General features: G+C 37.9%; 1 protein-coding gene across 2 annotated transcripts in view; it reads right to left on the minus strand.

The window, feature by feature from the left end:
- Positions 1 to 458: 458 nt before the first annotated feature.
- PTPRB (protein tyrosine phosphatase receptor type B) overlaps positions 459 to 23,139 on the minus strand; it is a 103,946-nt gene continuing 81,265 nt past the window's right edge. For both annotated transcript variants that reach the window (XM_072146712.1, XM_072146713.1), the window contains 8 exons: positions 22,941 to 23,031; positions 20,983 to 21,059; positions 19,523 to 19,657; positions 14,773 to 14,895; positions 12,356 to 12,519; positions 9,806 to 9,941; positions 4,297 to 4,417; positions 459 to 4,218 (listed from right to left, as the gene is read on the minus strand). In XM_072146712.1, coding sequence (XP_072002813.1) covers positions 4,196 to 4,218; positions 4,297 to 4,417; positions 9,806 to 9,941; positions 12,356 to 12,519; positions 14,773 to 14,895; positions 19,523 to 19,657; positions 20,983 to 21,059; positions 22,941 to 23,031 — 870 coding nt within the window. In that variant the 3' untranslated portion in view covers positions 459 to 4,195. The remainder of the gene's footprint in view (positions 4,219 to 4,296; positions 4,418 to 9,805; positions 9,942 to 12,355; positions 12,520 to 14,772; positions 14,896 to 19,522; positions 19,658 to 20,982; positions 21,060 to 22,940; positions 23,032 to 23,139) is intronic.

Raw genomic sequence — 23,139 nt, forward strand, 5'->3', positions numbered from 1 at the left:
CAATACAGATGTGAACAGAAGTTTAATATTACAAATAGGTTTCCAAGAAGGATGAATTGTAACAATATATTTAAAAAGTTTGATTGTAATCAAAACATACATTATAAATGCAATCAGATTTCATGATTTGTGGTGCACATTCTTAGTGAAACTGCCACCTTCTGCACAGCTCCGACAGAGTGCACCATGTTTTTTGGTGCACCTTTAACATGGGATGTACGACACACTTCTGTCAGACTTTACATGTTAAATGTGTATCAGACATGTGCAAATACATGTGCAAGTAGTTTGCACTGAAAAGCACATGCAAAAACATGAAAAGACAGAAAACCGGTGCAAAGATCTTAGTAAATTTGGACCATTGAATCACCATTAGACCTGGTCTTATCAGGATTCACCCAATAAAGAATATCATTCATTGACATTTCCCTAAGAAATAGACAGACAAGAAGAGGGAAGACTTTTTTGTTTGTTTTTTATTTGTATTAAATGTGAAATGCTGACAGACAAAACAGGGTTTATTACAAGGCACAATTCAAAAAATATTACACTTCTCATTACATTGTAACTGAAATAGCAGTACTGTCCAATAACATAGTATTGAACTCCCATGTTATATACAAACCAGTAATCCACAAGTAAACACCAATGAAAACAGCTTACAAATGACATTTTAAAAGAAAATTTCACAGTTTTTCACTGTTAAGGCTATTGCTACATTTGAATCTGACGAAAAAAGATTCTGGAGTACGTCTTCCATAATTCCAAACAGAACAATACAAGACAATGCAAGGGAAGCTGGCCCATAACAACCAGTCACATTGTTTCTTCCTTATTTTTTCAATTATTGCTAAATATGACAGAAAGTGCATTAATTTATAAAGGTAAGTGCACTAGTTTTCATTTTCAATAGTTTTGTTCCTATTTTTCATGGTCTCATGAAAAAGCTTCTTAGCCGTAATGCATAGGTCTATGATGGCACGTATTGGGCATCTTTGCTTCAACAAGATTTGGATAGAAATTATATTTTTTATTTTTTGGATCTAGGTGTATTGGATACCATTTCTTTCATAAACTGTCTCTTCCCAAACAAAAAATAAAAAAGGGAGATCAAGGACCAATCATGATGCCATCTCAATACATAACAGGTATTATTAAACATTTAGACTCAAATAATGCTCCCACTCCCTGAAGAATTCGTTTTTTAACTACAAAATATAAAACATGCAAAAATACTTTGCCCTGCCCCCAAATAAAAACAATAATATTTCCCTTGAAATTGTGCTATGGTGCTTGGCACTGAAGTAGAATGTCTGTCCAGCACTGGCAATTACTGTATTTCTGAATACATAACAACAATACAGGTAATATTTAAATAAATATGATTAAAGATAATTTAAAAGCAAATAATTGCTACAATATTGTAGTACAAACTACATATTACACTCACTGAGTAGAAGGAGAAGTTGAGTGCTCCTGTTGTCGAATACTGAAGACAGTTTCATGCAGCCAATATTTGCAGTCCTATGTAACCAGAAAGATTACTATAGTAGACTATGGTTTGTGGAGTTTGGCCCGGTAGAACTTTAGGAAGCCAGCATGATGGGACTGCACGTAAAATGTTGAACTATGGGTATACTATGGTTGTGTGAAACCAGCCCTTGATATATAGAAGTCATTCATCCTAGAATTATGTAAATGATCATGACGACATTCATACAGTGGTGATCTGGCGGCAGATCTTTCCCCGGGTGTGCGGCACTGCTTCCAATGGAGAGCATACTGCCATATGCTTGCACGGCTACGGCCTGGCCAACATACGTTAGTGTGAATGCACCTTAAAGCTACATTATACAGTATACTGCATTATCCAATGTATGCAACAAACTCTAATGTAGCTGCAGCTACCAGGAACTACAATAATCTATGAGCACAAGTAATAAACTAATATTCATATGGTGTCTATTGTAATTCATTCCCATAACTATGAACATCACCTGTCTATAGGGCATGTACTGGGGACAAGAAAGCTTGGTTGTAGTTTGAACTAGTCAATAATGGGGAATATTTGTTCAGATGATCACTGTCCTGTACATTTGCGCCAAAATGTGTGACTTTTCCACTCACCTGGCAAAGTTAGACACACAAAAACTTTTTCTAGTGTTGAGCTTTATATGTCTTTAAAATCCAGATGTGGATTTATTAAAATGGTGAAACTAATCATGGTAAATTTTGGCGCAAGTATGCAAATGTGGCAAAAAAGCCACAAATATAAGAGAAAAATTACCCCAATGACTCCAAAGAAGCTTCATTAGGTCATATAATTCATGTTGTCTAGTCAATAGCACCAAAAGGGATTAGTGAGCCGCCACATATTCTCATTAGCTTATGTACCAAGCTTCCTATAGGCCGTGAGTTAATAACTTTAATGGGTTTTGTTGTGAGTACAAATGCACCCGCTAGTAGAGATAAATTATGGCCTCTGCTCCAGTGATACAACTAAAATATCTGAGCAAACACTGCTACATGTGTGCATTATTTATACACCTGTACTTCCAAAGAATTGAGTAGTCTACAGGATAATCCTTTCCATGTATCTACCTGTTTCTATAAAGGAAAGCTGTCAAGACATTGCAGACGTCTGCTTTTAGATGCACCGAGCCAGAATGTTCATTTACTAATGAATAATGTTCTGACCGTTTTTGCGCTGAACATTGTAATTACCATGGTAACCTGTATCACGGATAACAAACCTTTGCAGATAGTGCTTGTAAATGTGACCCAGATGCCGTGTCTGCATGTCATTTTATGTTCCAGGATGAGTGAATATCAGGTCACAATATTAAGCCTAATATTATGCATTACTTATCTTGTTTTTCCAGTCTATACTTTGATGCAAATACTTTAGTAGTAATTTGTGTAGCAATCATAAAGCTTTCAATAAAACATCTAACAAATGCATTCACTTTCGGTAAGAATACAGTAAGTTATAAGCTATGCTGAAACGTCCAAGTGCTAATGTCTATCATTTCCATTCAGTAACATAACATTATCTCAGCATGCTTAGAATGTGCATCTGCATACTTTATATATTACATCTGCATATATTATATATTATGAACATGCCTTTATTAGGTGTTGCCCTATAGAATCACAACACTCTTTCATATCATAGCTTTATACATCCATGACAAAAATTAAAGTGGCCATAGTTTACCATGTAGGTCTGTTTCTGGTAATAACACTCCACTGGTTAAGGAATTTTTTTACGTTGTCTTGTTTAGTTTTTGTTTTTTTTTGTTTTCCATTTTATAAATCCGTAGAAATCTTTTTTCGGCAGAGCACTATTAGTGCAGATGACAGATTCCAAGTGCCAACATTACTATACAAATCTCCAAATAGCTTATAATGCAGTTGTATAATTTACCTTGCTTAAAGGCAAGTATATTTTGGTCCTATCTTTTAATACAATGGTAGCATGATATAGTAAGAATGAGCAGGTATGGATGAGCTGTGCAAGATATTACCACTTGGCACTAGAACATCTTATGAACCAGGTCTTAATATTCAGATACTATCTGGTATCCCTAAACTTTTAGGTAAGTTATAAGTGCGTAAAGTCCTGAATATTATTGGTTGCCTAGGAAGAGCAGTGATGCTTTATGTAGATAATAAAGAAGTAGACACAATTATGAACGGTAAAGTGAGATGAAAATTGTTGTTTTATATACAGCAAATATCCACGTGCAGAACACAGGTCCACTCTCAGCATGGTTTATGAGGCAAGCCCCACATTTTTCAATGACAGATCGCCCCTGTCTCCTTTTTCTACATGAAAATAATATTCTTAGCCAAATGCAGTTTGACAGAAGATGAAGAGATCTCTGGAATAGAGGTGATTGAAAGATTTGTCATTGAGATGTCAATGCACTTATGCAAATATGCTGGATACATTGACACAATGCAAAATGTCAGCTATTGCAGAATCCGCCTAGTTTCTCCAGGGTATTTACTGTTCGAAGAAATACTTTATGAGATAGTCTATTAAGTAGTAATGTATGTATTTACATATATCATGCCACATGACTGGATGTACAGTTATATTACATATACATTACAAGATCTGGATGGAATACTGAAGGCTTATACTATGTCTATAACTTCATTTAGCTTGGACGTTACTGAAGAAGAGGATTTATTGTCTGGCATACACATTTTCTGTAAAACAAAATTGGATTTAGTTGTAAAATCAGATTATACAAGGTAAAGGGTATTTTCCTATCTTGAGGCACTCACCTCTATGATATTCTGGATTCACATTCTCATAAATTGGGAATACTGGATTGTCTTGCTCGTTTCTCAGTTTTCTTGCTCTTAAGACATCTCTTATACACTGGTGCAAGTAAACATATTGACACTGTAAAAAATAAAAACAAAACATTTGTAGAAAAGATAAAATGGTAAATGATTCAAAATCAAGCATGATAAACCAGAGACACATAATAACGTTTTACTCAGCTTCCCTGATCTCCCAGCACTTAGGTTCAGATGTTACCATGTCATCCATCACCATCAAATTCCTGGTATCTCCTTATATCCCGGAAATGCCCTGAGATGCTTATTTAGCCAATCACTGGCCAGATCAGTATCAGATTGGCAAGTCCTCAAGAGGTGGTGAGAGAATCAATGTTATGTTAATTGACCTATGTGGGGCTTTATGACGTGTATTTTAATGGCACCAAAAATCCCTTTTATGTCTCTGAATGATATCCTGAAGCAGCAGGACCTCCTGCTAAAGATGCCACCGCAGGTCCATTGGATACTTTGAAAGTCCCTAGCGGTGGAGCACCTAGTGAAGATTGGTAGATCCTTTGGGTGTGGCCTTGGAGCAGTGGATAGGAAATTAGTAAACTTTATATTATGGTAGTAGCAACATTTTTGTGTGCCATAAATATCCATAAGAAAATATATGTGACATGTATAGAAAATACTTTGCAATTAGTTGAACAAAATGAAGGACACTTTTTTGTTTTTATCTCATTTGAGCCTCGGATAGTGTTTGTTAAAGTAGTGTGATGTCTCTTGTACAGTAAATGGACAGATGAATTCTGTCCCTTGGTTTACACATCTACATTAGAATTCATAGCTCCCCTGGAGATAAGGCTGGAGGTGGATTAATTATGGCTTCATGCTGAGGAAGAGAATGATATATTAAAAGTATGTTTACAACATTGATGGAATGGTGGTATCCATCCTGGTGAATAAGAAGCTTAAGCTTTCTATCATCTGATTCTATCTCCAGTAAGAAACTGACACCTTGCATTAATAACTAGAGACAGAAAAAGTACATAGAAACGGGACCTAGCTTTGGGAAATGTGAAATGTAAATTGTATTGTGCAGCTATAGTACATACAAAATAAGCTTACGGCAAACATGTGGTTTACATTAAAACTTTCCAAAAATGATGTATACTAAGTCCAATTATAGTAACAGAAAAATACACATGGCACAGCTTATAAAGATAGAGCTCTTGTGATTAAATATAGTAAAACTCATGCTTCATTCTTAAGCTTAAGAAGGTAGGTGCACGTATGAATTTCCTTTAGGAGCAAACATTGAGCGCTTGAAGGCAGCCTGAATCCCCTGGGTCACCATGTGGGCAACATTGTCCTAATATCCATGCAGACCTTTTTAATCCAGGATTTTCATGGTATCTGCAACTGAACCTCCAATTGTAATTTTCACGCATTGTCACTCATTAGCATTTGTAATGCTGCTTGCTCAAAAAAAAAAAATTCTATACTACAAAGCAAGTACCAGGGAGTTGAAGCACAGTACATGCAATGTGATGTTGACCTAAGAGATTATAACAACCTGGGGGCAGATGTTATACTGTTATTTAGCTCCTAAAATATATTGTGACACATGGGACCGGCTCTTACAACATATACTAAAAAACAGAATGCAAATGCATGTTCAGTTTTCTCTTTTTCCTAGCATCATGGGTTATTTCTGCCAAATGATAATCATTATAATTATTTTGCATAACAGAAAATATTTATTTTCTGCAAGGGCATAATATAATTTGTTCCCAGCTTGACAGAAGTAGATTCATTTGAAATAGATGCAACATCAGAATGTTTGTTTTTTATTCAAAAAAATTCTAGACCAATGCCCTTTAAATCCTGTAAATGGATTCTATTCAGTGAAAGTGACTTTGTCGTTATTATATGATAATGCAACAAAGCAAATCTATGGAACGATTGATGGAAATACTTTTCACATATTTAGTTTATATAGAGCAATTCCCTGCATGATGACCCAAGCAAATGGTGTAGAGAAGTAGTTTAAAAACACATACAATATTTTATTATATGATTTTTTCTTATTTTGAAAAGACAACTCATTTTTTATCACACAATAGATGATTTTATCGATTTTAACAGATCTTCTGTATTTTATAAAGAAGATACATAAACAAATAAATAACTGGACATCTGGAGATTGACACCGGCCCTACTCCCTACAAGGGATAATGGGGGGGATTTATCAATTGTGACGTAGGAGTTTTTTTTTGGTGCACAAATTGTGCTATAATTTACACCCAGATTGTGGCGCCAGAGGTTAATGAATTGGCGCAGGACTGAAAAGGTTTAGAACTGTCTACGCATTAGAGAAGGTGAACTCCCCAGATCAGCTTTTTTCAGCTCTAGAGGTGCACCAAAAATTGCGCAAAAAAAAGTCATGGGAAACCAGAAGTGCAGAAAAGGTGTTGGGATTTCAAAGTCACCCCAAAATTCGCACCCAAAAAAAAAAGCAGTGAGTGTCGTAAAAGGACAAATATTGTGACGCCAACGCTTCATAAATAAGGTCCAACAGGCGCAGCAAGGCAAAAATAAAAAACATATGCAAAAAATTGCACTAATTATTCAACCATAATCCTGATACATTATTTACTCATCTGAGGGGCTGAGGAAAAGCACATTTCACAGTGTAGAAAGCTCTTCAGGCTGAAAGACTTGCCCAGAGCTCTGCATACTGCATAGCTGGATTATAATTTCCTATCACTTCTAACAAGATACACAAAGTATGGTATGGAGATCTAAGGCTGCTTCCGACTATCTGCAGCTCCCAGATTCCCTTTAGAGATGATAACTTTAATAACTGCATAAGTGAGAAGATCTTAGGGAATCTTATTCTTGTGACTCCTATCTGCTTTAACACGTGGACTATTTTCATGCTGACTGTTGGAGAGCACAATTAAATGATATATATGGAATTAGAGTCTCTTTAACTGTCCACCCATTAGTGTCCACCGATAAGTTTTTAGTGACCGAGTTTCCTAAAAATTTTGTTTTGCTAATAACAGAAAGAGATCTGTCACAATATAAGCCCAATTGCTTAACATGTTTGACTACATTCTGATTTATTTCTTAATTTAATTATTGAGTTCAATGTATACAGTGAATGATTCCCATCATATCTAAGAGAGCAATAATGTAGGGTTACCCTGTCCATTGGCCACAAGCAGATAGGGATTATTGGTACTGACAATTATTTACTTGTTTTTAGGCCTGCAAAAAATGGGATTTCACAGGACACGCCCTTTTAAGGTAAATTTATTTTGCAGTGACTATGATGGTTTGGTTTCTGATATTTGTTCTACTTGATCATTCTGTAACATAATTACCTAGGCCTAAATACACTGCTCAAAAAATAAAGGGAACACTCAAATAACACATCCTTGATCCGAATGAATAAAATATTCGCATTGAATACTTTGTTCTGTACAAATTTGCAAGTGCTGACAACAAAATCAGTGGAAAGTCCTCAATGGAAATTAAATTTATTAACCAATGTAGGCCTGGATTTGGAGTCAAACACAAAATTAAAGTGGAAAAACACAGGCTGATCCAACTTTGATCTAATGTCCATAAAACAAGTCAAAATGAGGCTCGGTATTGTGTGTGGCCTCCACGTGCCTGTATGACCTCCCTATAATACCTTGGCATGCCCCTGATGAGGTTGTGGATGGTCTCCTAAGGGATCTCCTCCCAGACCTGGACAAAAACATCCGCCATTTCCTGGACAGTCTGTGGTGTAACGTGATATTGGTGGATGGAACAAGACGTGATATCCCAGATGTGCTCATTTGGACTCTGGCCTGGAAAACAAGTAGGCCAGTCCATAGCTTCAATGCCTTCATCTTGCAGTTTGCCACACTCCAGCCACATGAGGTCTAGCATTGTCCTGCATTAGGAGGAACCCAGCATATGGTCTCACAAGGAGTCTGAAGATCTCATTTTACCTAATGGCAGTAAGGCTACCTATGGTTAGCAGATGGAGGGCTGTGCGGCCCACCAAAGAGTTCCACCCTTTCACCATTACTGGCCACTGCCAAACCGGTGCTGCTGAAGGATGTTGCAGGCAGCTGTTAACTCTCCATGGTGTCTCCAGACTCTTTCACCTCTGTCATGTGCTCAGTGTGAACCTGCTTTTATCTGTGAAGAGCACAGAGCGTCAGGGGCAAATTTGCTAATCATGTTGTTCTCTGGTAAATTCCCACCGCCTGTGGACGTCTCGCCCTTATACACTCCTCATGGAGTCGGTTTCTAACCATTTCTGCAGGCATGTGCACATTTGTAGCCTCCTGGAGGCAGAGGTAGCGTGCACATTTGTAGCCTTCTGGAGGCAGAGGTAGCGATACTGCTGCTGGGTTGTTGCCCTCCTACGGCCCCCTCCCCATTGCCTGACGGACTGGCCTGTCTCTTGGTAGTGCCTCAAGCCTCTGGACACTATGCTGAAAGACACAGCAAGCCTTCTTGTCAAAGCTCACATTGATGTGCCAACTTGGATGAGCTGCACTACCTGAGCCATTCATGTGGGTTGTAGAGTCTCATGCTCCCACGAGTGTAAAGGAACCACCATCATTTAAAATTGACCAAAACATCAGCTAGAATGCATTGGTACTGAGAAGTGGTCTGTGGTCCCCACCTGCAGGACCACTCCTTTATTAAGTGTGTCTTGCTAATTGCCTGTGAAATTGATTGTCAATTGGTGTTGCTTCCTAAGTGGACAGTTTGATTTCACTGAAGTTTGATTTAAGTGTTGTTAAGAGTTATACTGTGATGTTTAAGTGTTCCCTTTATTTATTTTTTTGAGCAGTGTAGTTGTGAATTACTTTAGTTGTGGATTTCCATTCTAAAAGGAAATAGGCAGCTCAAGCCTGAAACATCTATGACTAAGGACCTTATTGGTCAGAAATGCGTAAGAAGATGCTTTTTTCTGCACTTATGTGTTAATACCTGTAACTTGCTGTGTCACCATGTTTGAATAAAGGTTTCAAGATTTCCGGTGAAACAAAAAGTGCTGACCTCATCTGTTCTGAAGTTTAAGCTCAAGCCTGAAGATCAGTTTAATAGTTAATTATTCCTTCAAATACTCTGAAGAGAACATTTTGGTTTTACATAAAATTTGCTCATTTTAAATGTTTTAACATCTGCAAAATGAGAGAATGAAAAACTTTCTGCAAATTCCCCATCCAGCCCAGCCGTGGGACCCACATTTATCATGTGTTTATTACATGTCCTGTGGAAATGATATAGATATTAAATATGATAATACACCTGTAGCCATAAACTGTGCATTTTAAGTGGTCCAATGCTATTGGCTCATTTATTGAGTTGCAAGTGAATGTTATAAGTTTATTTTTAAGGCCTTCTAAGGGGCAGTTGGCCAGCCTAGATACAAACAAGAGTTTACCTCTAATATACAGCTCCCACCTTAATAAAGCAGCACTCTTACCTCAGTCTGAACCATGTGCACACGATGAAGTCGTAGATCATACACAGCTCCATAAATATCTACTGAGTCCTTGGTGTCTACTTGTTGCAGGATTCTATCCAGGGCAATGAATGTTCCTGTTCTGCCAACTCCAGCACTAAAACACATAAAGGAAATTCTCTGTAGGTTTGTATTTGGAAGATAACTTAATACATTATAGATTATCTGGAGTTAGTATTTTATAAGCTGGTGAATAGGAAAAGAATGACTTTATTAGGTCAGGTACATTTCTTTTACGAAGAAAGACAAGTACTGGTAAAGGATCTATCAGGGTTCTATGGAAGGGTAACTAGAGAAAGCCAGCAATACAGCATACACCATATTTCTTACAGATAAAGAACCCATCTCTCCAACCCTAGTTATTGCCAGTAACAGTGTCTCATGGTCCCCATTTAGCTGTAAAAGGTGAAGGTGATCTATTGTGGCCCGAAGAATGAATAAACAGGACTAGAGATAAGCGAGCACTAAAATGCTCGAGTGCTCGTTACTCGAGTCGAACTTTTTCCGATGCTCGAGTCTTCGTTTCGAATAACGAACCCCATTGAAGTCAATGGGAGACTCTAGCATTTTTCAAGGGGACCAAGGAGACCAATAAAATGTGTCCTTTTATTGAGAAATAAGGAAGTCAGTCCTGTTTCTTCATTTTTTTTTAAACAATGGAATATTCATGGAATTTAAAAAAGTAGAATGACCCGTGTTAAACATCTGCAATGTGTTCTTCACACACATTGTTCTTCACATACTATAGTGAAGAACACCTTTCTGCACTAATGTCTTATGATAAGTTAGCAGATGTACGGAAACATTTGCAATGTGTTCTTCGCTGAAGAACACATTGCAGATGTTTCCGTACATCTGCTAACTTATCAGAAGACCGGAGTGCAGAACGGTGTTCATCACAATAGTATGTGAAGAACAATGTGTGTGAAGATTCTTCACACATATTGTTCTTCACATACTATTGTGAAGAACACCGTTCTGCACTAATGTCTTCTGATAAGTTTGCAGATGTACGGAAACATCTGCAATGTTTTCTTCACTGTGTTCTTCACTGTTCTGTGTTTCCTTAAGTGAAAGCTCGTTATCGAGCAGGCAAAATACTCGTCCGAGCAAAGAGTCGTTTTGGACAAGTATGCTCGCTCATCTCTAAACAGGACCCTTCTTGTCAGGTGTGTCATTTGGACCTAGGATCCCTACCAATCAAACATGCAATTATGACCCATCACTATTGTCTCGGCATGTAACTTCCCCAATAATTGAGGTAGATGAATGATAAAAGTGTACTAATGCAAAAATATAATCCAAGCACACCAATATGCAATTTGAGAGTTATAAGTGGACATACGGCCCGTTTCACATATGAAGTTTTTGGCTGACGTAGCAGCCTTTATCAAATACTGAAAGACAAAACACATAAATTACATTGTTGGATAAATGACTTAGAAATAAGTGAATATACTTATAGTAAAAAGACTTAATTGTTGGTCACAGTATACAATTCAGTGAATAGATACAGCAAATGTGTATATCATCACACATTGAATATAACACAATAAATATAGCAATAGGCTCAAACTACCCTAAAGTCATAGGAAAATATAAATATAGGAATAAGCTCAAACTTCCCTTAAATCATAGCGAAAACTGGAAGTATGCGGAATACACAACTTTCAGCCCTGCACACCACGCCCCTTGCTCGCCACTGGCTGCATTCATATACAGCGGCGCACCTTCTGCCACACTCCAGAGTACAGCAGTACTATACCCAGGCACCTCTGCTGTTGATTCTTCACCCATTACCTGTCGGCCTTTGGTAAGACTTTGCTATATTCCTATATCTATATATTTCTTTACAGCCCTACATATTCCATACATACACGATGAGATATCGAATCACCTATGGTTTCAGTGCCATTCACTGCCCTGTGTAATTTTCATGTGTGTAGCATCCATACATTCCCTTATTCCCCTTTAGGGATTAGATTCCGTTTTTCTGTATTATATTCACTGCCCTGTATACACTCTACCTGAGGAACAATGGTTTTGTTGTATAGCTATATTTACTTATGATTTAAGGGTAGTTTGAGTCTATTGCTATATTTATATTTTCCTATGACTTTAGGGTATTTTGAGCCTATTGATATATTTACTGTGTTATATTCAATGTATATTTGTCACCAAATTGCATACTGTGACAAACAATTTAATTTAAGCATATTCACTTAAGTCATCTATCCAGCAATAAAATTTCTGTGTTTTGGCTTTGTATTTCAGTATTTGATAAAGGCTGCTACTGCAGCCCAAAATGTTCATATGTGAAACTTTTTAAAATTCTCAAATCGCATATTGGTGTGCTTAGATTATATTTACACATTATTAGGGGTTGGATCCCTAATCCTAAAAGCATCCCAACTGCCTGATGTGCACCAATACATATTGAAGATGTACTAATGCAATACATAAATGGCTAGAAATAATAAAGGCAATAAAACAAGTAAGTTATTTTAGTACCTGCAATGGACCACAGTAGGACCGGTTCCTGGTGTCCTGTTAATATAATCCCGGACAGTTCGTACAAACTGAATCAGAGATTGGGTGGTCTCTGGGACTCCATGATCAGGCCACACAGTGTAGTGGAAATGACGGACCAGTCTGGCAGCATCTAGTTGATCTTCCTACAGAGAAGTGTTAACAATTTTGTCAATTTTCGCTTAATTAATCTTATAATTTATTCGTAATTTATAGTCCTGGCAAATTTCACGAGTTTTGTAATGTACATGGAAAAATCAATACATAATTCACAATAGAAAACAACAATTTGGTTTTTAGTCTAGGAAACTGGAGCACAAAAGGGACTAGAGGATCTACTGAGAAAGAAGAAATCTTAACTTTAACAGGTGAAAAAAGTTATATTAACACTCTTTGCAAATATGCACTCAATGGGGGAGATTTATCAGAAAACTGTTCTAGTTGCCCATGGCAACCAATCAGAGCTCACCTTTAATAATTATAATTATCTGTGGGAAAATGAATGCTGAGTTCTGATTGGTTTCCATGGGCTACTATAACAGTTCTGCTCTCAGACACTTCAGATAGATTTCCCGCAATGTACTTTTACCATATTTATAATTGCAACTTTTGCAAACAAAAGTAAAATAACCCCTATATCACAGCAATCGCATAATTAATACTGCAATACCTTGTTAGTATGTAGTAGATCAAATTGCCCAAAAAATAGGTACCTTATATACTGGAGTATAAACTGAGTTTTTCAGCACAAAAAATGTGCTGAAAAACTCTAACTCGGCTTATACTCGAGTCAACAAACCGTGTACTCACCTTTGGACGCCCCCCGGCAGGTCGATCGGTGCTCTGGTATCTTCTCCGTGTCTTTCCGCCAGCTGTCAGGGATTGTCAGGGATTGTCAGGGATTGTGACGTCAGCCGCTCACTGACATCTTACTATGTGCGCCGGCATCGGCACACACTATGATGTCAGCGATCGGCTGACGTCACTATCCCTGCGACGGACGGCGATGGGGCACCGAAGCATTGATCAATTGAAGAGGACCTGCCGGAGGGGCGTCACAAGGTGAGTACACTGTTTTGCAGGCTACATACTACAGGGGCTGGCAAGCTATATACTCCAGGGGCTGGCAGGTTATATACGCCAGGGGCTGGCAAGCTATGTACTCCAGGGGCTGGCAGGTTATATACTCCAGGGGCTGGCAGGCTATATACTCCGGGGGATAGCAGGCATTATGCTCCACGGGCAGGCAGGCATTATACTCCAGGGGCTGGCAGGCATATTACCCCAGGGAATGGCAGGCATTATACTCCAGGGGCTGGCAGGCTATATACTCTAGGGGCTGGCAGGTTATATACTCCAGGGGGCTGGCAGGCTATATACTACCGGGGGCTGGCAGGCTATATACTACAGGGGGCAGGCTATATATTACAGGGGGCTGGCAGGCTATATACTGCAGGGGGCTGGCTATATACTACAGGGGGCTGGCAGGCTATATACTACAGGGGGGTGGCAGGCTATATACTACAGGGGGCTGTCAGTCTATGTACTACAGGGGGCTGGATATATATTACAGGGGGCTGGCTGGCTATATACACTGGGGAGGGTGTGAACAATGCATTTCCTACCCTCAGCTTATACTCAAGTCAATAGGTTTTCCCAGTTTTTTTGTGTTAAAATTAGGGGTCTCGGCTTACACTCGGGTCGGCTTATACTCAAGTATATACAGGACACTAAAAGGGACACTTATGATTTTTGGGGCAGGGTGTTGCTGGAACCGTGCTATATTTTTCAGTGGGATGTAAGTTTGTGGTGCAAGGGAATAATTAATTGGTTCCAAAAGATTTAGAACTCCCTAGCCAGCTTTTTGTGTCACCAAAAATGGCGTCGGAAAAATAGAAGTGCCAGAAAACTGTTGGATTCACAAGAAGCGCCCAAAAATAGAACAAGTCGAGAGTTCTAGAAAACACCAATATTGTGGTGCCGACACTTCATAAATTCAGACGCAAGAGGCCCCGGAAGTATTTATAAAGTATCCATTCACTTTTGTGGAGTGCTCGATTAACATTATTATAACCCGAGGTCCATAAATTATGTTCCTGTATCCACAAGACTAAAGGCCACAATGCAGATTTGTCTGCCACATCATCAAACTTTCTATTGCAACATAGAGGTTTGCAAGTTTTACAAAATAAGTAGTTATGACCTTTTAATAAATATAAAGTTCATCTGGGTCATCAGAAAGGGCACAAATCAGGGTGATGAATTGCTGAAAAAGTTTAGCAAAATAAGATTTACATATTGTGTTCCCTGCCATCGATCTCATGTACTTGATAAATGAAGCCAAACAGAAGTGGATGCATTCACACTGTTTAATCTCAATATGAGGGAAAAGATCTTACGCTGCAGATTTTGAACTCTCTTATTGTCCATTCGGGAAGCACAGATTCTGACAGCATCTGAACTATGAGGTCGCCATAATACAATGAGTCTTGATCAAAGGGCCAGTAATGATCACATTTTACCTGCAAAGAGGAAGCAGAATGAGATAAATTGTGAATGATCTTAGCTGTCTGTTAGAAGAAATGCTGAGGCACAGTCAATGGCTGTAAAAGTGTTTTATCTTTTGAAGCTAGAAGTCCTATACGAATAAATTCACTATTAACTTGAATTGTATATCTATAACAATGGTAATTGTGAAGTAATGCATATAAGAAGATAAATAGGAGACATTTCCTTTAATAGAATATATGGAAGTAGTTGAAACCTAGATCGTTTTCTAAGCTCATCACAAAATTTCAGAAAGGATATAAATAATGTAGCAAACAAAAACATATACTCAGGATAACAAAATAACACATTCTCTAATTCACTTTTATTACAGCATTTCAACCTTTCTCCATTAATCCTGGTGTTAAGAATTTCGTTGTCCCTGGCTACGACCAAATTTGCCTATAGTCAGATTCTTCTCATGAATAGCTTCTCTTGTCTGCACACTGCAGTGTTCTCTGCCTCCAGTCCCTCTTCCCTGCATTACTGCAGTGTTCTCTGCTTCCAGCCCCCCTCCTGTATTGCAAGACCAGCTTAGACACCCTCAGATAAACCGTAAACCATGATAATCTGGTTGTCAGCACACAACAATCATGAAGTGTCCCGCCCACACTCTGGAATTTTACATTTTACACTGGGTGATAGGAGCTAAAACAGCAATAAAACTAAGTAAAATTGTATAGTAAGGGGGTTAGAAATGATCTTTATTGAGTAAACATAACTAGGGGATTGAAAACTGAAAACTTTCTTTCATGAGCAAACCCCTTTTAAAAAAGATTTTTTTTTAAATTAACCTTTTAACTATTTCTTCATTTTGCCATGTTCTGACGCTAATCATTTTTTCATACTACAGCGTACAGATCTGTGTATGGTCTCATTTTTTTCCCACCACCTACATGCCCCGCTCCCTGCAAAAATCCAAAAAAATGGCACTAATAGGACTTGCTGTATGAACTCACCACCAGTTTCCTGGCAGAGAAGGCATAATACATATGGGCCATCTGGCTGCAACAGATTTTCTTGGGTCTGTAGGTGCTTACATATAAAGCTGCATAGTTTTTTTTTGTGTGTAATTACCCCTATGAGTGTTTACCTACTGGGATGCTTGCCCAACTGTTAAGGCCATAGTGACTGAAAAATTAGGCTAACACCTCTGTCTAAGAAGTATGATGTGATTCTAGGTCTAGTTCAGAGGATAAATAAACCATCTCTCATTTACTTTATATATGGAAATGTTTACATGCAATATGTTCATGACACAAGAAAATGTCTTGATATTTCTCATTACTTATATCTGCTGGAAAAAGCGTGACTTTTAGATTTTGTGTGTTCCCATCTTCTACATTAAGAAAGTATGAGGATATGTAAAGTTCAGCGTGTTTTCTTCCGTAATCCGCTGTCAATGATTTTGTAAAGGTTACCTTGACCTTTCAAACATTTTTTTATCATTTACTTCCATCCTTCACTTGAAGATAAATTATTCCAGACTGAAACATGTTTCTGGCCATCTATATAACATGTAAGGCGGTGATGCTTTTGCACACTATTTTTTATATCTCATTAAAATCCAAATGACAACGAGCTCTGCGTCTCACAAGTGCTGATATAATACAGAAAGGTATTAGGAGCCTCCAAGGGTTTTTCTTCTTTTTCTTTTAATGAAAGCATCTTGTTTGTCTATGTTGAATTACTATTCTATCTACTAAGTGGGAGACATTTTCTCCTGCTATGCCTTGGTTATTATGTTTTCCCATTATGCTTATCAAACTGACAGTACTAATATTTATGTTCCTAATTCTCTACTTTCACTCTTCTTATTCTTGTGGTTAGGGTTTGTCTCGCAGCGTTTAATGAAAGTTACTCCAACCTCTTAATTCAATTGGTGATTTATGTTTATAAACCTCTTTGTTATGAATACCTTAAATCAACCTCTATTTTAGTTGCAGGTCATGTGAGCATTAATTCTCCATTCTGCTCTTACTACAGGAACATAAAGTGCATTAAATGTAGAGCTATGGAGATAACAATTACAAAGCCACTGAGAACAATTCACTACACACTTTATTATCCAATGCTCTATATTGAAAGAGATTTATATATCTGCCAGTTTTATGGTGGATAAGACATTTTAGAAGCCCGTACCCCGCCAATTTAGGGGCTTTTCAAGATAGTGGGGCTGCAGCTGGTAGGGGGGGGGTGAACTCCCTGGCTTGCCATATTTACTATAGTCTCTTCTGGAAAATATAGTTTTCCAGTGGAGACTATAGTTTAAATCCCTGCCAGGTGAGACCTGGTCTAAAATTGCCAGGGCCTATTAGTAGATCTGAAACCCAAAGCACACAGAGCAATCTGGTGATAACAGTTAATTTTTATTAAAAAATTCCAATTAAAAAACCATATATCACAAACAGTATTTTAAAACAAGTCAAAAAGTAGACTTGTATCCAAATGGATACATTGCCAGCAGACCTTTTGCACATAAAGGAGTATGTAAGTGCATTAATAATTGCATTATGCATCTTAATAAATTCATGAACAGGTAGTGGATCCAGGGAACAACATTATCAATACATTGCTCTGTGTGCTTTGGGTTTTGGATACTATTTGATAGAGTTGGTCGGTATACAATTGTAGGAGGGACACTCTGTGTTGCCTATCCTAATATAAATAAATGCCTGTAACAAACTGGTTTGCTATTAGTAGATCTGGTACACCGTAAGCCAGCAAGGGTTGGGGGGGAGGAGGAGCATTTTAAGACTGGTGTGCAAAACAGCTAATAAAAGATGTTTTTTTTTACAGGGAATCTCACTTTTTGTTATCTTCAGTCACTAACAGATGGAAAGGGATAGGGCAATGCCTTAATCTATGATATCTTAAAATTGATGTATCAGCTATCTTTTTTTAAATGATGAAATGCAGATAGTGACACATATTATTTAGACCATAAACATTAGAAAGAAGTTGGCTGGGTATACACCTGTAAAATGAACAATCATTGGATCAGTGATCATATCCTAGGTGCAGACATAGCCATCTTAGTCCACATTGGCCATTACGGTCATTGAGAATTACTGTTCAATGACACAAGCAAATGATGTACAATATTTCACTGGACTAATAATTTCTTGCTCATTCACCAAAAATGTGGTGGCTTTATTACAAACAATGATAATCTGTCATTGTAAGGGTGCTCTTCCACGACCACTTAAAGCCATACTTAGGTCCCTTTCACATGAACGTGTGAGGGACCAATGTCCAGTTGCACAATTTGCATCATATCATCCACAGGAAAAAGATAGAGCATGCCCTATCTTTTCCCGTACGAACAATCGGGCACCATGTCTTGCTATAGAGAGTGGATAATTGTTATAACATTCGTTATAAAGAGGCCTAACACTCACAATTAACAACTTTCTTTGTTGCCATTGTTGCCTGACAATACCTGGTAAAGCCTGAATTAGATGTGGCCACTAATGCTGATCAAAGATCACCCTTAAATTTCACAGTGGTGAAACATTGTATTGGTTGAAAAAACGTAGCTCAACCAAGTTATTTTTCTCATTTATTTCTTCCCAAGGGAATGATGAATTACTCTCTTTACCATAACGTATTTCATGTATTTTAGCAAGAGACAAGAGAGAAAATAGATGATGGATGCAATTGAAATTGAAATTCTAATAACACCATGTGTAATGAAAAGACAATTGATAGCAGAGGAGTAACATTATTTATCTTTAACCTACAGTATGTTGAATGAAAAATTACACATTTTTGCTGCAAAATGGTCACACTTCTTGCTGTCTTTGCCTTACATACTTATCAGGGCATAAATACATATTCCATTACACAATTCCATGGCTTTCAAGCAGCTCTTATTGTTTTCATGAATGAATTGTCTTACATAGAATGGACTAGGCCCTGTTTTATCTTTTAACATGACTTATGTTACATTACTAGCAGTCTTTAATTTTACAGTCTTTAATGGGAATCTACCAGCAAATTTCACCTGTATAAAACCCCACCTGAACTTTGTAGAGGTGAACATGCACATTACAGGCATACCTTTACATTGGTGATCAGCAGGCTCCTTCCAGTATAAAACGTAATTGTATTGAGATGTAAATTAGTTAGAAGTGCTTTTAGGAGAGTTACTTGTGCCCCTCTAAGCTCTGGCTACAAGCCCTCTTCTTCTACCACACCTTCTGTCTCCTCTGGAGCTGCCCCTAGTAGATGACATCATCCATCAGATGGCAGTGTCATGGAGAGCCTAGAGCGCATGCGCATGAAGTCCCAAGGGATTGGTGATGTCATCTATTCGGAGCAGCACTGGAGTAGGCAGAGGTTATGGTAGATGTCCAGCAGTGGATGTGGAAACCCCAAAAACACTTCTGCCTTATTTAAATAAAGATAAAATTAAGCTTTATAATAGAAGGAGCCTGCTGATCACCAATGTAAAGGAATGCCTACAATGTGCATGTTCACCTCTGCAAAGCAATGGAGCAGCTTTGTAAAAGTGAAATTCAGTGTTAGAATTCCTTTATCATTACGTTATTTACAATCCATACATTTCACAGAATTAAGATTATTTTATCTTCCTCTTACCCGTCCTTTTTCCATACATTGAGTCACCATCACAATGTTGTGAACATTTTGCTCCCACACCATTTTCCAGAAGTCATCTTTGGTGCCAGGAAGTGGCCCTTGTGTTGCAATGTATTCTCTACGGAAATTGTTGCCCTACAATGTTAAGGGTTAGGATGGAAAAAAATAATAATTAAATGCAACTGTTCACTGGTAATTGATATATCACATAAACACATGCTTCTGATACAAAAAAAGGTTTAATCTCATATTACCATAATTTCGACTTATCTTTTTGCTATTATCATAATTCTGTTTAAGTGTCTCTTATTGATGATAATAATAATGTAATAAATAAAATACTTTAGCAGAGTAATTGGGTTATTACAAATATATTAGTACAATCTATATGGCTATAATGTGTGATAAAGATGGTGGTTAATGTATGTATGCTAAATCTTTAATCAATGGTCATTAACAGCCTTTTATAATGTCATGCATCAAATCACTGGATGTTAATGGACAATCATATTGGGTTAGTACATATGGATTACAATTTGCACTATAGTCTTATCGCCAACTGTCTTGTCCTATGCAGGCATCATATTCAAGTCATATCTATCCTATTCAGTGGCGAAAAGTTCTAGAACTGCATATTATAGTCTTATATATATTATTAATGTGACTATAATACTAGTGGTTTCAGTGGTTTTACTTAAAGTAGCAGCTTCACTTACCGTATTTTCCGGGCCATTAGGCACACCGGAATATAAGGCGCATCCGTCCGATGCGCCTTATATATGTAATAATTCCATATATAAGGCGCATCGGTCTATAAGGCGCAGGGTCCGGGGGCGTGGCGGAGGTCCGGGGGCGGAGACCCGACGAGAAGAGACGCAACGCGACCCGAAGACGAGACCCGACGAGACGCGGCGACGCAGGGAAGGTGAGCGGGGAAGGTGAGGGGGAGGTGGAGGATGGCAGCGGACCATACTTACATAGGTCCCCGCTACAGGAGACAGCAGATCTCCAGCGGGAACTGCAGACCACGCGGCAGATGTTGTTCGTGCCGCGTGGTCTGCAGTTCCCGCTGGAGATCTGCTGTCTCCGGTCTCCGGTAGCGGGGACCTATGTAAGTATGGTCCGCTGCCCTGCGCCATACATAGGGTGCACCGGACTATAAGGCGCACTTTGGATTTCCAAGGAAATCCAAGGCTTTTATGTGCGCCTTATAGTCCGGAAAATACGGTAATAAGAAAAGATGTTCTCAATGTACAATACATTCCTTTTCCCATAAATAGGACAAATTAGATTTTGTGGCTGTATACACTGAAAATACCTCTTATGACTAGTATAGACACTCGATACTTCTTCAGTACGGAAATATTGTATTGATGTGGGAAATTGAATCTGATATTCAGTAAAATAAATTGCACAGTTACTGCAAAATGTTCAACAATACACAAAAACAAATTACTTACCGGTGTATAACTGGCATTTATGTAGTCTGAGCATGGATCATCATCCACATTGGAGAGTTTTACCCGTGAGAAATCATCTAAAGAGAGGCAGAAAACATGCTGCATCGTAACTATTTCTGTGAAATCTGACACAACCTAATTTGGGAGTATGGCACTACCATGACCAACTGAGAGATTATAAAACCATGTGAAAGGCTCTGCATTATTCTGACTTTCAGGATCCATATCTCACCATCCACTATAGTAAACTACACTATCTGTATAAATTTGACTTGCAACTATTTAACAAATGTTTAGAAATGCAGATTCTTGTCATGTAACTACATTCTTCCTACTTTGCTCCTGGTGGTGGAACAACCTTTTTCTTCTTGTATATCACAACTTATAACCTGTTCTTATGTTTCCTAATAGCTGAGTGTGCTATAAAGTTCATTCTAAAATAAAACTTCACTGGTTCGAATACTTTTAGCAAGTAAAGAGTATCATTGAGCCCATCGATACTTGTCTCTCAGGAAAAAAATATTGCATCATGTGAGGTGACAAGACAGTTGGAAGAGTACAAAATTATTATATTGGTTTGGTATTGAAGTCTGTCCATCAATTCCAAAATGGACATCCAGACAAACATTGGAATCAGCTCATTGCAAGGTCTAGCAATACTGGCTTGACTGCCACGATGCAGTGGAGGTGGGTACTATGCTTCATTATAGTGAGATCACGAAGTCTGGAATGGTAGGCCGAAAAAAAAGGTGAAGAATCCTTGACTTTCATATTGTCATAAGAAGTGTTGGCTCTCATTAGCAAAGAGTAGGAACTCTCGAAATTGATGGAAAAACCTGATGACATGAGATTATTTCACAGTCATAGACATTGACCAGGATTAATGTTGGTCTCAATACCAAGCTATATTTGAGTAAACTACAAAATGAGTTACTCATATGTTCAAATATTAATGGTATTAAAAGGCAGACATTGGGGCAGATTTATTAAGCTGTCTGAAAGTCAGAATATTTCTAGTTCCCCATGGCAACCAAACACAACTCAGCTTTCATTTTACCCGTGCTCATGAATATTTTAAAGGGGATCTGTGATTGGTTTCCATGGGCAACTAGAAATATTCTGACTTTCAGACAGCTTGATAAATCTTCCCCATTGTGTACCAGCAGGATCATGAATCACAGCATATGTGAAGATTGGTGAAGACAATGAAGTAGAGTTGCTGGATTGGCCTCGAGAGTTTCAACCAATTGAACACTTTGGAGTAGAGTTGAAGAAAAAAAAGCTGTGTTCATAACCAAGTGAGCCAGCCAGTATGCACCATCACTGGGTTTATTTAGAAGAGGTTTAGGATCAGAATGCAGATGAGCCATGTTTGAATCTAGAGCATTCCTAGGAAGATTCAGGCAGTGTTGAAAGGCAAAGGATGATTTACAAAATACTAATAAAATTTAACATTTAGATTTTTAGGAGCAAAACACTAAAAAAGGAATTAGAAGGTAAGTATCTGCATAACTAAGTTGCAAATCAAATATATGTATGAGATGTCAACATAATTTTCTTTAAAATTATAGTAGTTTCACATTCAAAACTGTAGTGGATGGTGAGATATGGAGCTTCAAAGTTAAAGGTGCACAACATAACGTTATAATAAAATTATATTTAGGGAATCTTCCCATGCAGCAAATGTGTTATAAACATTTCTGACTCATTCATCTAAATAGGTAGAAATGCTTGAGGCATACATATCCCCAATTTAATGCATTTATGATTGGATTTTTTAAAATTTTATTCCCAACCACTCTTGGTCGAATGCATTTTTTCACAGGTTGAGGAAAATGACACTGGGTTAAAAGTAACAATTAGTTCTGTCCTATAATGGTGATGACAATATAATAAAGGTTATTTTTCATTTTTGGTTACCTGCACTGTAGTATGTTAAAGTGACAAAAAATACTCACATGGTAGTATATTATTGTATCGATTTTTCCCTCGGTTCTCTGGTAGCAGTGCTATGTCAAATGCTTGGTTTCGCCCAACATCTTTAAGATCCTGAAGAATAAAAGTAATGAAAAAGCTTTAGCTTCTCTTGAAGAGACTGATACATTGAGTAGCTTTGTAGGGCCATCGATTCAACAGGACATGTCCTCTAGAGGAAGG

The sequence above is a fragment of the Engystomops pustulosus genome, chromosome 4, assembly GCF_040894005.1.
Source record: "Engystomops pustulosus chromosome 4, aEngPut4.maternal, whole genome shotgun sequence".
NCBI lineage: Eukaryota > Metazoa > Chordata > Amphibia > Anura > Leptodactylidae > Engystomops > Engystomops pustulosus.